The sequence below is a fragment of the Scardinius erythrophthalmus genome (assembly GCF_964197995.2).
Source record: "Scardinius erythrophthalmus genome assembly, chromosome: 3".
NCBI classification, from domain to species: Eukaryota; Metazoa; Chordata; class Actinopteri; order Cypriniformes; family Leuciscidae; genus Scardinius; species Scardinius erythrophthalmus.
Window position 1 is genome coordinate 28,726,301 of NC_138223.1, and position 16,125 is coordinate 28,742,425.

At 37.4% G+C, this 16,125-nt stretch overlaps 1 protein-coding gene across 1 annotated transcript in view; it reads left to right on the forward strand.

Annotated features, from left to right (window-relative positions):
- Positions 1–16,125, forward strand: part of epha6 (eph receptor A6) — a gene marked incomplete at its 5' end in the record, with an annotated part of 162,168 nt that overhangs the window by 14,313 nt on the left and 131,730 nt on the right. Inside the window, one exon of the mRNA XM_081361272.1 lies at positions 6,523–6,587. Within this exon, the coding sequence (XP_081217398.1) occupies positions 6,523–6,587 (65 nt within the window). The remainder of the gene's footprint in view (positions 1–6,522; positions 6,588–16,125) is intronic.

The following is a 16,125-nucleotide window of genomic DNA, read 5'->3' on the forward strand; positions in this document are numbered from 1 at the left end:
CAGAGTGAAAACAATCTTAAAGCCATGATTTTTGATTGTTCTGTACTTTTTTTGTGGAATGGATTCTCACTCTAAGTATTTGTTGTGGAGTTGGCTCATGCATGTACAATGTGCTAGTTTGTAGTCACTGCTCAGTGAGATGAGCATGTACCCCTGAGAGACAAATGTAGAGCCATTTTCAGCAAGGCTAAATCAGACTCTTTATCACTGTCAACCTGGGAAGAATAGGTTTAGGGTTTCTATGTTGAACAAGCTAATGTTGAATTAACATGTCCATCATTGAGGCTCTGATGGTGGTTGTGCTACAGGAATACCAGGTACTAAATATGCCTGTGGGTTAAAGACAGTTGCTTATAAGATCATATAACCGCTCCTGTGGAGGGGGATGAGACAGGGATTGAAATATGCCCATAAATGATGGTGACTGCACATACTGTAGCTAGTTCTTGTGGAGGTCTGAGACTCACATGATCTAGGTCCCTTTTCAAAAATCCCCTCTCACACAAATTATTTAATTTAATCAATATGGGTCTATATTTATTCTGTTTAACACAGAAGAGTTGGCGGAGACATCTTCGTGGGCAGTGCGCCAACATATAATGCAGTTGCGCTTCGGGCGACCTGAGTACGAGTCCTGGCTTTCCCGATCCCGTCCCCCCTCTCTCTCCCGCTTTGCTTACTGTCTGCTTACTGTCCTATTATAATAAAGGCAAAAATTACAAAAATTAAAACCATGAAAACTATCAAAAACATTTATCATTTCTAAAAATACACACTGATGTCTACGCAAGCGGTAATAATAATCAAAATAATAACTTTTCAAACTTAATATGACACCATGTGATAACATGATAACGGATATACGATGACAAGTGTGGAATGTGTGTGCTGCAAGGTGTGCAAGAACCTACGTGGCCTGAAGATCCATCTGGCCAAGATGAAATGCATGCAGATGTTGCAAGAGTCACAGTGCTCAGGAACTGTGTCTAGTGAGACGCAGGAGGAGCAAGGTCTGGAGTCAAACCACAGTGCTCTGAACTTCCAGGTGACTCAAGCTCCAGACCCATGCAGAGCATCTGAAATTTGATGGGTTAAGTGGCCCTAAACTTACAAGGAGAAGGAGTGGCTCCAGTTTGACAAAGATGCCATTGCCATTTTGGAGGCAACTACCAAGGGTGATGCTGATCAACTCCTCCAGACAATGACTACTATTATCATCATCAGCCTAGCAACTGAGAGATTTTGGCTAGAGGAGAAGGGAGCAGTGAAACACCCCTATATTAAGAACAACAGAAGAATCAAGGCAGAAACAGAGGAGTAGAATGGACCTCTTGCAGAGCTGTGTAACATCTTCCACAAGAAGCTTGTGGCCTTGAGGAGGGCTGAGTGGCATAAGAGGCAAAGAAAAGAGAGAGCTAGGAAGCAAGCTGGCTTTCTAGCAAATCCATTTGGACTTACAAAACAGCAGCTAGGGCAGAAGTGGAGCGGCCACCTTACTTGCCCCAAAGATGAGACTGACCACCAACTTAGAGAAACCCTTAGTGATGAAGCCAGGGATCTGGACTTTGGCCATTGTAAGGCCTTGATCATTCCACCAGCACCAACTGTGGAATTTGACAGTAAGGAGCCCAGCTGGAAGGAGGCCCAGGAGGGGGTCAAGAAAGCAAGAACAAGCTCAGCCCCAAGGCAGAGCGGGGTACCTTATAGGGTTTATAAAAAACTGTCTGGGGCTACTCAACAGGCTATGGAGGATCTTAAATGTGATCTGGAGGAGGGACAAGGTAGCCTACCAGTGGAGGTATATGGATGGGGTGTGGATTCAAAAGGAGGAAGAGTCAAAGAACATCGATCAAGTCAGTACCATCTCACTGCTCAGTCTTGGAGTGGCATGAGCTCAGGAAAGGAATTATCACCAGATGTACCATTTCAGTGATCCTTTTTGCACTTGCCATGAATATGCTAGTGAAGTCTGCTGAGGTGCACTGTAGAGGCCCCTTCTCAAAATCTGGGATCCGACAACCACGGATTAGGGCTTTCATGAATGACCTAACAGTGACAACAGCATCTGTTCCAGGGAGTAGGTGGATCCTGAAGGGCCTTGATGAGCTGATGACTTGGGCGTGCATGAGCTTCAAGCCGTCAAAATCCAGATCCCTGGTGTTGAAGAAAGGGTAGGTCACTGAGAAGTTCTTCTTTACACTTGGCAACACTCAGATATCATCCATTATGGAAAAAACAGTTAGGAGCCTGGGGAAGATATTCGACTGTTGACCAGCCTGAGAGACACGACAGCCATCCGAACCACCAACCAAGAGCTAGAAGCCTGGCTAGTTGCTGTGGACAAGTCAGGCCTACCTTGCAAATTCAAAGCTTGGATATATCAGCATGGTATCCTACCAATGATTATCTGGCCTCTTCTAATCTATGAGGTCCTGATCACCACAGTGGATGGCTTTAAAAAGAGAATCAGCAGGTTCTTAAGGATGTGGCTGGGACTACCTCAAAGTCTGTGTAGCATCGCCTTATACAGGAAAGTCAACAAACTGAAACTCCTCCTCAGCAGCCTAAATGAAGAATTCATGGTGAATTGTACTAGGGAGGTGCTGTAATATCATGAGTCCGGTGACCCAAAAGTCTCTCAGGAACCTAGCATTGAGGTCAGGACAGGGCGGAAATGGAAGGCATCTGAGGTTGTGGATGATGCTGAGTCACGTTGGTGGGCTAGGTTGGTGGGCAAGTTGCTCAAGGAAGAACAGACCCGGGTAGCAATACGTCATCTCGCTACGGCAAGATATGGAGGAAGGACACAAGATCTCAGCTCCAGGATGAGATACGGGCATTGCTCGAGGAAGTGCGAGCCAGCAGTATGGTCGGGATGTGGCAGCAGGAAGCCAAGGTGGGAACAAGTAGTAGAGCGTAAATTTACTTGGGCTTAATCCAGGCGGTCTACAGTGTACTAACAAGACCGTCAAACTTGTTTTGCGGGGGAAGGCAGGGTAACCAACTTGCCTTTTGTGCCTGAAGAAATGCACCCTGGAACATGTCCTTAGCAGCTGTCCAAAAGGACTGAGTGAGAGGCGCTATCTTTGGTGTCATGACAATGTCTTGAAGGCCATAGCAGACACCATCTCAAGCATAATTTCCCACTGTAAGCGCCTTCACCCAGTGTCACTTTTGTCAGGGTTGGGGAGAAGGTAACACCAGCAGCTAGGACCACCTTATCTGGCCTGCTAACATCAGCACAGGACTGGGAGCTGAAGGTTGACCTGGGAAAGCAGCTTAAGTTTCCAGAAACTGTTGCTATAACATCGTTAAGGCCAGATATGGTACATATCTCAGAATCCTCCAAGTAAATACTCTGAGGACCGTATCGAGGAGGCCAGTGAGAGGAACAGAACTAAGTACAGCGAGCTGGTACAAGAGTGTCGAAATAACGGCTGGCGAGCAAGGTGCGAACACATCGAGGTGGGATGCAGAGGATTTGCAGCCCAGTAACTCAGGAGGGCCTATAATATGCTGGGTATCAAGGGGGCCAGGAAACAAAATGGCCTGAAGTCTGCCACTGAGGCAGCGGAAGTTGCTTCAAGATGGCTATGGATCAGGAGCGGAGAGTTGTGGATGGGATAGTGTTACCTGGACACAAGTCAGGGCTTGATCAACCCTGGCTGGGTGGCCTGGGCGAGGGTGTCTGATAGTTGAAAGACCCAAAACACAGATGACCCCAGGAAACATCAGTTATGGTGATGTATGCTAAAAGTAATAATAATAATAATAATAATAAAATAATAATAATAATAATAATCATCACATCAAACACAGTATGACCTTCACTCTATTCTTCTTTCAGTTCACCAGCCACTCACTTTCATGTTAGTTTTTTGGGAGAAGTGGATGAATTTACTTCTATCATATCCAACAGACTCTGACAAGATGATGAAATGCTACTGAAAGATGTATTTAAATTATTTGACACAAATGACAAACCAAAACAAATGACATATTTACACATTTGAGAATCACAATATAATATTAACTAGTTTACGTATGAATTTGCTGAATAAGAATAAAGCAAAAATTAAATGAAAACTAAAACGAGCATCTCGGTACAGGTTTTATGTGTCACCATAGAAAGAAGAATGTGATTCATTCTTAAAAAATGGTCACGTAAAAAAAAAAAACATTAAATATTTTAAACGTGTGTGTGAAAGGGTTAAAGTTTAACCGCGTTGTATCCCAATTATGAATTCTTAATGATTTTAAAAGGATCATGGGTGGGTGCCCTTTTTATATGTCAAATAAGTGGTTTTGACAAAAAATATCTCGTGTCTAATTCATATTCAAGAATTGAGACCTAACTTCCACCAATTCAATGTGCATCATTGACTGGCTTTAGGCCTAATCTGGTAAATATCTCTTAATAAAGTCATTACAAATTGATCATTCTGTCCCGTTATGCTTGCAGACATGTTTAATCTCCCTTCATTGTAAGGGAGAAAGTAAGTGCGGAATTTTAGGGATAATATGACTCAAGACAGAGACACTGGGTCTAGACAGAGGTGTAATGTGATTTAGAATGAGTGGCCAAAGTGCCTAATCCTCTAATTCACATTTTTCTGTTTGGGTGTGTTAGTAGAATAGATCCATCACTTCCAGGCAGAATTATCAGGGATTGTCAAGCAAATTTGATCAGGGCGAACAGTAGTGCTCAGCCTGTCTGCAGACTCTCTACAGACAGGCACTCTTCGAGGATCATTACGTTAACTCTTTGACAACACAGACGGATAAGCTGATTATTAACTCAGTATTACAACACATATTCAGAAGCTGTCTTACACACAGACCGCTGTGCTGAGTGAGAATAATGATCACTTGTACACAGACCAAAATCAAAAGACATACTTACTGTTGAAGTATATGTTTTAAACTTTAAATATGGAATTTTGGCCAAGTAGAAGAGAGAATGACACATACCCAGACTTTGTGTGATGAGAATATGACGCCCATGACACAGTCTTATTGATAGACATTGTAATTAAGTCCTGGGTGTTGAGACAAAGGAAATTGCACATTCATCATATCAAACTGGCACATGTGGGTGAGCAATTTTTTTATTTTGTTGAACAGATGAATCACCTGCTGGGGGCAGTGGATGTGACTAGCTTCAAAGAGCAAATTTTATAAGCATGCAGACTAAATGTGGTATTTGTAATATTTGTATTCTTCTGCTGTGGTTTTTGCCATAGTGTATTTTGTATCTGTTAATGATGTCAGACTCAAGGGATCCATTAAGAGTCTCACTGCCTGATTGTTGGTACTTTAATCTTGTAAGTCTCATTTCTTGAATCTTAATCAATTGCTTTAAGTTGGCATCAACAACTTAATTGTGTTTGGGTGCTTTTTTTTTAGCTGCTTATTGTTTGTTTTTTTTTTGTTTTTTTTTTGCTGAAATTTATTTTCATACCCACGCTGTTTTGAATCTGTTAATTTTTTTATTTTCTTTTGAAAAATTTACTGCCACTTTTTTCCATGCATATTGAAAGGAGACTGGAGACTTAAGCTTCAAAAAGAATATCACCATAAAATTATCATAGAAGTAGTCCATATGTAACCCCTACGGTTCTACTCGCACACGTCCGAGTGGAATTCGAACTGGCGTACGCTAAAGGCCGCAGCCGCTATAGGGCCGCATCAGTCGCTAGTGCGCCTCTTGAGTGAGGTTGTGAGGTTTACTCACACAGCTCTTACTATAGCTGGCCTCCGCTACACATACACTTTTTATTCCAAATCTTCTGAAGCTATACGCCATAGCTTGTTTTGTTTTGTTTTTGACTAATCATTTAGGCTGCTTTTTTTCAACAGATTCATTGAAACTATCTGACTATCTGTTTCTTCACAAATAAAACGAAGTTACCTCATGAATTTTCATGAAGTGAAAATGTCAAAATTAAATGAATTAAAAAAATATATTTTGATTTCGTATGACTTTCTTATTTCTTATGACTTCATATGTTTTTAAATATAGCGCACAAGTTCCATGGACCTAGTTTATGATCATTTGTGGTGTATTTTTGTCATTTTCTGTTTTATGTTCATTCAAATTTCCAACTGAACACTGAGCAGACTGAATTTTAAATTTTGGTGAACTGTTTCTTTAGCATGTAGTATTATTATTCTGTAATAATTTTTTTCTTTTTTTAATGAAATGTTCTACATAAACCTGTTTTTCATGTGGCCATAGTGTTTTAATATGTGGCCAGTTGTCTTACAAATTAGTCATGTAATTTTTTCTTTTTTTTTTTCTTTAGTCAGTTACATAAAAAGGTAGATTGGTCTAATCTGAATCCGAAAAGTAAGCCCAATTAGCCCTAACTAATTGCTAGTTGGTAAGACTAGTTCTTAAGAAACGGTCTCAATTTTTGAGACATAACATAGCAGTTATGTTTATGCAACTGGTACATTGATTTATTGTGCTTTTGGAGACTTTTATAGTTGACCTAGTTGTCATCTTTTTTTCCTTTATAGTCGTTCTCTTGGACACTACTGCTGTGCTGGGAGAACTAAGCTGGAAGACCTACCCAATGAATGGGGTAAGTAATATTTTCCTGTGAACTTTGTACCTTAAAAATAATTTCCCTTGCACTATGTACATAAGGTAAACGTACCATCAGGGCCATACGAGGTAGGAGAAGCGGGCAACCCCCACCCCTCAGTCCGTTCGGTTTAGGCCTGGGGATGGGCTTGCATACAGTTATTTAAAAAGAGATTTCCCACCATACCCATTCAAACATTACTTATCTCAGGTTAATCCAATCCACATGATTCGTGTGAAAAAAAAGTTTCTTATAATTAAATTTAGTAAAAACAAGCCACTGAGATGGCATTAGTGATCCGAAATGTACATGCAGAGAATTTCTTAGAAGGTAATTATTAACACAGGTCTTAATAATTCAATTTCACCTCCTTTCATTCTTGTGAGTACTATAGAGGGATTTTCCAAGACATTAAAACCAGTCAAAGGGCTAGAAGCAATTTGAATAAAGCAACCAAGTGTGATCTCGCAGCCCAAAAAGAGCTTCTAATAGTAGAGCTACTATTATTAAATCAATTTCATGATAAAGAACAGAATGATTGATGCTCAATCACTGCCCTTTTTCTGACTATAACTACTAGTCCTGCCTTGAGCTGTACTAGAGTGGAAGTGTTGTAGTGGAGGAACCAGTCAGCCCACAGAGGCTGACTGGCTTTTTTATCATTTATTTATTTATTTGAGGTTGTGTAAAATGACCTATAGCCTATAAAATGATTTCCCAATGGAGTTGCTGTGCACATCTTCATATTAGTTCTGCTCTTACACAGGTGCTCATGATGTCAAAGAAAGTGAGTTCGTCTCAACAGTAAACACCACTTGGGGTTTCTTTTTTCCTGCAGTAAGAGGCTGGTGCATACCTCCGATCAAATCAATAATTCATGCTATAATATCCTGGGTCACATACCTCTTCTATTAGCATTTACCATATTGTATTTTCCTAGTTCTCTCTGTTAGGTCAGGGTATGCAATGTTAATCAAATACTTTTTCGTTCTTCTCCCATAGCCAGATGGAACACACCTTTTTCAGTCTGGGGAGACTTTACCCGCCATTTAATTTGTTTTCTAGCATTAGGAAACCAGCGTGTGTTTTGTTTTCTCTGGCACAGACATATCCTATGGGGTTCTATCTCTCTACCTATCTCTCTGCCTCTCTCCCTCTACCTTCTCTGTTTGAAGGAACAGGTTAGTTTGTGCTGTTCCATTGTTTCGTTGACTATTCTATTGGCTCTCCTCCACTGTAAGCTCTGCAGATTCTGTGTGTGTCACAGAGACCTGGTGTCCTCACGTAGTGTACACTGTGAAAGTATTATATAATGCTCATGCTAACCCCCATCAACAGTTCAGTGATATAATATAATATAATATAATATAATATAATATAATATAATATAATATAATATAATATAATATAATATAATATAATATAATATAATATAATATAATATAATAATATTATAATAGCCACCACCACGTCTTCACCTTGTCATGGATTGTCCGCACCTGTGCTCGTTTGTCCCTAATTAGTTTACCTTCTTCACCTGTCTAATTAGTTTCCTTCTGTGTATTTATACTCCCTGTTCTTTTCAGTCCTTTGTCGGTTCTCGTATGTGTGAACGTGGTTGTGTCTGTTCTGCCTGTTTCTGTTTAAATAAATATTATCGTTATCTTCATCGTCGTCTTGTGCCATCAACAACCACCTACAAGCCGTTAATATAATATAATATAATATAATATAATATAATATAATATAATATAATATAATATAATATAATATAATATAATATAATATAATATAATATAATATAAAACATGCACTATAAATCTTTCCACTCTGTCCACTATACTGTGAAAAAAAAAAAAAAATTCACATTTAAATATAGATTTTTTTATTGTTTTTAAATGAAGTCTCTTATTTTCACTAAGGCATCATTTATTTGATCAAAATACAATAAAACATTAATATTGTGAAATATTATTACGATTTTTGGTTTTCTGTTTTAAACTATTTTAGAATGTCACTTATTCCTTTGATGGCAAAGCTGAACTTTTAACACTCATTGCTCCTGTTAACAGTGTCACATGATCCTTCAGAAACCACTCTAATGTGTTTATTTGGTGCTAAATAAATATTTCTTATTATTATGAGGCTTAAAATTTTAGTGAAAACCATGATACATGATTTTCAGGATTCTCTGATCAATATAAAAAAAATAATAATTATTTGAAATATAAAACTTATAACATCATACATTTACATTTATTTACTGCCACTTTTTTGTCAAAATGCATCCTTGCTGAATACAGGCATCAATTTCTTTTAAAATTATTATTATTATTGTTATTTCTTACCCGATACTTTTGAATTGTACTATATATAAATAATTAAAAAAGTCACAAGTGCAAATATCTTTTGACAAAATAAGTTTTTGCTGTAAGAAGTTAGGCTTAATTATTTATTTATTTTGATCTCATTTAGCTTTGCTCTGGTCCTGCTCTCCTTTTCAAGATGAAAAAGCTGTGACAATCATCAAAGATGGTCAATTCATTTTAAATGAGTGTAATTAAAAAAACAGTCAGCATGGTTACATTGCTGTAGTTACGATACAAAGACTTCTGTGTCAATCAAAGAGTGATTAATGATCTCTTAATGCTCTCTCGTTCCCGGTCGGCCATTTGAAAGGTTGACCTTTTCTAAAAAGGCCTGTCCGTCTCTTTTCAAAGAGAGCACAGCACTGGGACGTGAATGATTAATACATGGTGTTTTAGAAGTTGTGTCAAGATGAGACAGAAAGCCACACTTTTGAGTGTTAATTCCTTATCTGTAATGGGACTTTCAGTGACCTTCAGTAGGACAGATCTGGTATTTAGTGATAGATCACAACAGAATCTGGACCTCAACCATTCAAGCTCAGTTGGTCGATGTTTTATACCAGTGAGTTCAACCACCCCACGCAGAGCAGGTTCAAGGGCATATATGATTTTGCTTTGTTATACCTATAAAAAAATAAGAAAAAAAGATTTATAGATTAAAATACTTTTACATTTACAAAAAGATAAATATAACAACTCCTGATTATTATCCTGATTACAGTATATACTGTAGTTGTATACTTTTTTTATAAAATGTTATACATTTGTTTGGATTATGCTTCCACTTTATGGCTCTGAAATACTTCAGACAAAATCAAAGAATAAACTTGTGTGACATCATTTAGAACAAATTTAGGCTAAAACAAAGTATGTTTGGAGATAGTTTGAAACAGATTGCCAAAGTGAAGTTTCTGAAAATATTGGCCTATAAACACCTTCAAACTATCATTGATCCATACTTAGTATAGGTGAGCTCTGAGACTGAAATTTTCTCCGATCCATTTCTTCTTTTCAGTCCATCGCGGTCAGACTTGAGTAAAATATGATCACATTGGAGAGCTGCTTTAGAGTAGAAACTGATGTTGTAATTATAACTGTAAGCAATACTGGCACTGTTTTATTCATATTTAACACTTTAAAGCAGAGCTTTTGCAAAGATGTCCACATGGCTATGATTAGATGCTTCTTAACTGCTGTTTTCTCACCACTGTAATTTTTGTTGTGTTTATTTTGTTATTGATAGGAAAGCACACAAAACATATTTACATATCTAAACGCTGCTCCCAACAGTGTGGGCAGCATCAGGATGTTCACTAACAGTACGGTATATCGCTACAAACGTATTTCAAACTTCTCTTTAAATTGCGGTCATGCTAGACTTTGAGCACACAAAATTTCCATGGACAATGCAATGTGATATGATGCCACACTCTGTGGCATCTTTTTTAAAAACATAAATTCAACATTTAACAAATAATATAGTGGTGTATATATATACACACACACAGTCTACTTCACTTTACTGCAAAAAGTTTGCATTCTTATAATTCAGCTAAGAGGCCACACTGGGACATATTGATCATCTATTAGCCATGCGTCTTTACGTGATACAGATTTGCAGATCAGAGTTCACCAAACTTTTGCGTTTCTAGTCTCCCACATTTTTTGATTGGAATGAATTTTTCATCAATGGAATGAAAAGTATAGTGTAAAAAAAGGACTTTGCAGCCAGTATATTGGGGCCTTTACATATAGTTTTCAACTGGCCCGGACTGCATTCCCTGGATTCCAGTCCATACAACACATGTTAAGCCTTTTGTGCCCAAATTTTTCTGAATGGTTTCATGCATATAGTTGTGTTAATAGTGTCCTATGTGAACATGTTCTGCATTTATTTTCCCCAGGTTTTTTTTTTTTTTTTTCTTGAAAATCGTATTTGAATGTGCGGCAACTATAGTTGCCAGTGGGCAAATATGTTGTATGCACCCCCTCAATGTCAAATATCAATAGGAGGAGAACATTTGGCATCTATCTCAAAATCACTGCTTTCAGCAGATCAATCTTTATACATAAACAAATTTATTATGTATAAAAGTTGAAGAACATTTGATGCGAACCCAAAAAAAAACTGCATCTATCTTATAATATCTTGAATATGAAAACACAATAAACAACAAATCCATTTTTTTTTTAACCCCTGTGTGCTGTTCAGGGTCTTTTTGACCCACATTTCTAACTTTCATTCATGGGGATAACATAGATAATTTGACATGGTTTAGTGAAAGATTTTTGCCCATCTTTTGGAAAATGCAGTTTAAAAGTAACAAATTATCACTTTAAAGTAGATGGCTGCAGAGCTCCACTATTTACTATTTGACTAACTGAAATACATCTTTTCACAAGGTTTTCCAGTTGTGCTGCAACGTGATCTCATGAGAATACGTGTGTATTTTTACGTAAAGTGTAATTCTACCATACGTACATTTACTTACGTTTTATACACACAGAAACGTATAATACTGACGTATTTACAGCTCTAAAACGTAAAATATTTACGTATAAACAGCAAAAAAACGTAAATTATTTACGTATGAACAACTCTACCGACGTACATATTTGTACGTATTTTTATTTATGCATACATGTCTAAATATGTACGTTTCGTGTGTGAGATCAGGCTGTGTATTCATATCTACATATTATGAAATCACAATTATAACAATAAAAGTTACTTTCTGTCAAAGTTTAGGCATTTTCTGTACTGGAAAAAAAAATGTTTTTCAATAATGTTATATTACGATTAGAATCAAATGAATTTTGTCAATCATCCTCAAAATCAGAAACAATAGAATCATATGGAAAATGGATGTTTGAAATAAATGATGAACTCTAAAGACTCCAACTTTTCTCTTTGTAACATCCTGATCAGGTTTGTTTCTAATCATAATGTAACATTATTGAAAAACTGATTTTTTTTTTCCAGTACAAAAACTGCTAAACTTTGACAAAAAGTAACTTCTATTGTTATAATTGTGATTTTATAATTTGTAGATATGAATCTAACTGGAATAACTTGTCAAAAGATGACTTTTAGTTTTAAACTTTTAGTACGTTTAGAGCTCTGCAGCCATCTACTGGTTAAAGTGATTTTTTTTTTTTTAAATTTACTTTTAAAACTGCATTTTCCAAAATATGGGCAAAACAATCTTACACTAAAATTAAGATTAATTAGTCAAATTACTTGATTAATAAGTCAAATTATCCATGTTATCCCAATGAATGAAATTTGGAAATGTGGGAATAAGGTGAATTTTAAATTTTATTATTATTTTTATTTTTATAAAAACCTATTTAAGAAAAATATTATTTTATTATTATATATCAATTTGATGGAGTAAAATTGTCCGAATGTGGAGTAAAAACATTAATAAACGGAGTAAAATTACATTTGTATATATATATTTGTTACAAAATTTCATTTTGATGCCTGGGGTCTCTGAGATATGTACTTACAAGGCATTTGCCATTTGCCATTTGGACTTTTGACTAAGTATACAAAAAACTATAGATCTCTTGTAAGATTTGTTTTGTTTGGATGATTCTAGAGACCTTCATGATTATTTATTTATATATATATATATGTCAATTAAAAATACTTATTAGTAACATGAAAATGACCTTTCTTTGGGAGGGTTTGCCTTCGCCATGCTTCCTGGAAGTAGGGGTAGGAAGTTGACAGCCTCATGTGACAGGAAGCAAGTGAATGCCTATTTTTTTTCTTGAAATCCTTTATTTGGTTGTTTGCTTGCATGTCATTGAGACATAGCAAGGATAACATCTAAAAAATACTTACAAAAGGAAAATGACAACTATACACTGCGGCAACTATAGTTGTCGGTGGGCTTAAATGGGTTTTTAACACCATAGTACTAGTCTGATAATGTAACACCAGCATGTGCTCTCTGATATCTGCGGCTGATTCAGTGGTTCTTGATTGAGTTCATAGAGTGTTACTTCTAATTGGCAGAAAAATAATAATAATAAAAAAAAACAGGAGCTCCCACTGATTTAGAGGAACTTTTGTTTTCATCATTGCAACTGACACTACATACAAAGCATGATTTTAACTCTCGCCCACATCCTGAGAACATCTCTATTAACACAAGCAAGCTTTCCTTCTGTTCTACTCAGCCTTAGCTATTTAAAGCTGCAGCATTTCACTCTCACAGTCCTGATCTAAAAGTGACTGATGTGCTCTACACAAATCTGTTTTCATGATGTGATTCACTGATATTATTTTTTAGCAGGGAATGTAAGTGCATGACAGCGTTGATTTTTTCCAGTATATTTTCTTTGAGACAGCATAATCAAACAGGTGTGCCAGTAATTTAAAAAATCTTTGGATGGTTGTTAGCATGATGCAGAAATCAGGTTAATACACTTACTAAGTAAGCTGACTGAATTGAATTTATCTCTACTGACATATAACATCAGCAATTTACATCTCTGATTCCACCACTAGCCCTATATAGTATGTGAAAATCTGCTTTCAGTTTATGGGTTTTGCAAATAAAACTACCCTATCATTTCCCATAAGTCCCTGCATGACAAATCACATTTGATTATAATTTATATACAATTTTTGTTTCTTCTCAATTTGGTTACCTATTTTGCTATCTTTAGAATGATTTATGCAACATTTTCTGTTTTGTTTTGGTAATGTTTATTTAATTATTTTAGTTATTTTAATGTTACACTGAAGGTGTTTTGTTTTTGTGTTTATGGTTACGTCTATACATCAGCGTTGGCCAAGTTTTATGGACAGGCCACTTAATCTTGTGGCTTTTTTATTTTTTACCACATGTATCTTTATGGTAGTAATCAGTACATTTAAGGTGAGCATGAAATGAAAATTGACCGTAAATATATTCTAAATGCATGTCATAGATATTATTGTGAACCATTTAATCCATGCAAGTGTTTTTATTTTTTAAAAATGTTTTGACCTTGTAATGTTTAATCAAAATGTCATAACTGGGCCTTCCAGTGAAACAGACTTTTTCAATCATTTAGTCCACTTAAACCCCTGCAAGCTCACGTTCATCTGCCTCCACTTTTGAGTGTAACACCCACATCGATGACCGGTGTCTAAAGCACGTGTAAACACACTCTAATTTCATTAGCTGGTGACAGCCCGTGACGTCATAAGCGGAGTGTCCGGAAGTATAAGAGCACCCGTAGCACACGTCATCAACTTCATTGTCTGAAGGAGATGTGCAGGCAGACCAAATGACGTGGCAAAGAGATGCAGTGCCTCTTTCCCCTTCTCAGTAAACCATGGTTACAGTTGTAACTTGTGGAACTCAACACTGTGTCTTGGATCAGCGCTATGGGTAAAATTACCCACTCCGCCATGCCGTGGGGATGCCTGCCTCACTAGCTGAGAATATGCACAAACATAGTGGACATAGGATACCTTGACTCTACAGATTAGTTTGCCATCCAAAGGGGAAATATGTCCCTTGTCATTACTCAGACAGGCAGGCAAACAAGAGAAAGGCAAGCTACAGGTTGTCAATAACTCTCATTCACATACTCCAAACCCCAAGGAGGAAGTAGGGGAGCTATGCCCTACAGAAAAAATCTCAGTACATTGGGGGATCACTGAGAATTAAGCAGCTCAACCCTGACATATATCCCAATTAAGCAGCTCAATTAAGCAGCTCAACCCTGACATATATCCCAACTTCAAGGCCCAACAATGGTTGGGGATTGAGGTAAATGAAGTAGGGGGAAATAATTGCCCTACATACTCCATTCACCCTGAATCAACTCTAAGGGGGTATCTCCCAAGCAACCATCCGCAGGGGAGCATGCAATTTTACTTTAAAGGGGTCATATAATGGTACATGCACTTTTACAAGTTGATTGCACTGAAATGTGTGTTGGCAGTGCATGTAAACAACCATCATAAAATGATAAAAATCCATCCAGTGTTTTTTTTTTTAATCTTCTTATATGTTTTCCCCCAACTAAAATCAAGCCGTTCGATTTTGTGACGTCACAAAATCGACGCCCCTCCCACGATTGTTGATTGACAGCAGCGTTTCAACACAGACCCGCCCTCGCTCGTGAGCGAGCTGTCAATCATAGCCCGCGCGGACCGGCGCGTCATTGTTGATAGCTGGAGCACTGAGAATTAAGCGATTGTGGTGTTCTGTTCTTGGGTGTAAACGAACACAGCAGTCATTTTGATGTTCCTAAATCCGAACCGCTGAAGACGCAGTGGCTGAGTTTGTTTTCGAAGGGAATATTCCCCACCAGACTGCTTTACAAACAAGGGGCAGTATAAAGCTGGTTTTGCTAAGAAGCTGCTCCAGAAAAAAGGATCGGTACCAACTATTCGTGTTCCTGCTGCACCTCCAGAAGAACTGAAGTGAGTGTAACGTTTTATTGACCTTTATATTAATCTTTATATTAATCTTTGCAAATCTCTTGCTGCACGCTTCACAATGAATGCGGCTGTTTACACTCAGGGTACATTACGGCATGTTTTCTATGTACGACGTTCTCAATATAATTCATAATCCCACGTTTATAATGAACAACGCATTATTGTTATTGTGTTATGGTTATAACAAACGGTGTACGCACAGAACAGAGGGGCGGGGTGAGCAAAGCTCATTATAATTTAAAGACACATGCGTGCTGAAAACAGAGCTGTTTTTGTCCAGGTAAAATGAGTGTTTTCTTACAATACTAATGAGAATTTTTAATTAAAGTATATTACAAACTTTTAATTTAGACCCTAAAGAATCATATTAGCTTGTACAAAAATGGCATTTTATGACACCTTTAAATCCTAACATAGGGGAAAATATAGCTCAACACTGGGAAACAAGATATCTCAGGGTATCAGAGTGGAGACACAGTCAAACTCCACCCACAGCCACTGAACCATGCCATTCTTACTTTGTGGGGCATGTGAAGGGAGCAGGATGTCCTCAGAGATGTCCCCATTCTCCTATCTAAACTGAAGTATCTTTGCAGAAAATGTGCTGGTATACATGTATTCCAATCAAGCACTACATAGTGCGCATACTGTATGAAACAGGCGACAGAAAGACTCGTTTCAAGTTATGTGCCAATTTGGCATGGTTGCTCTC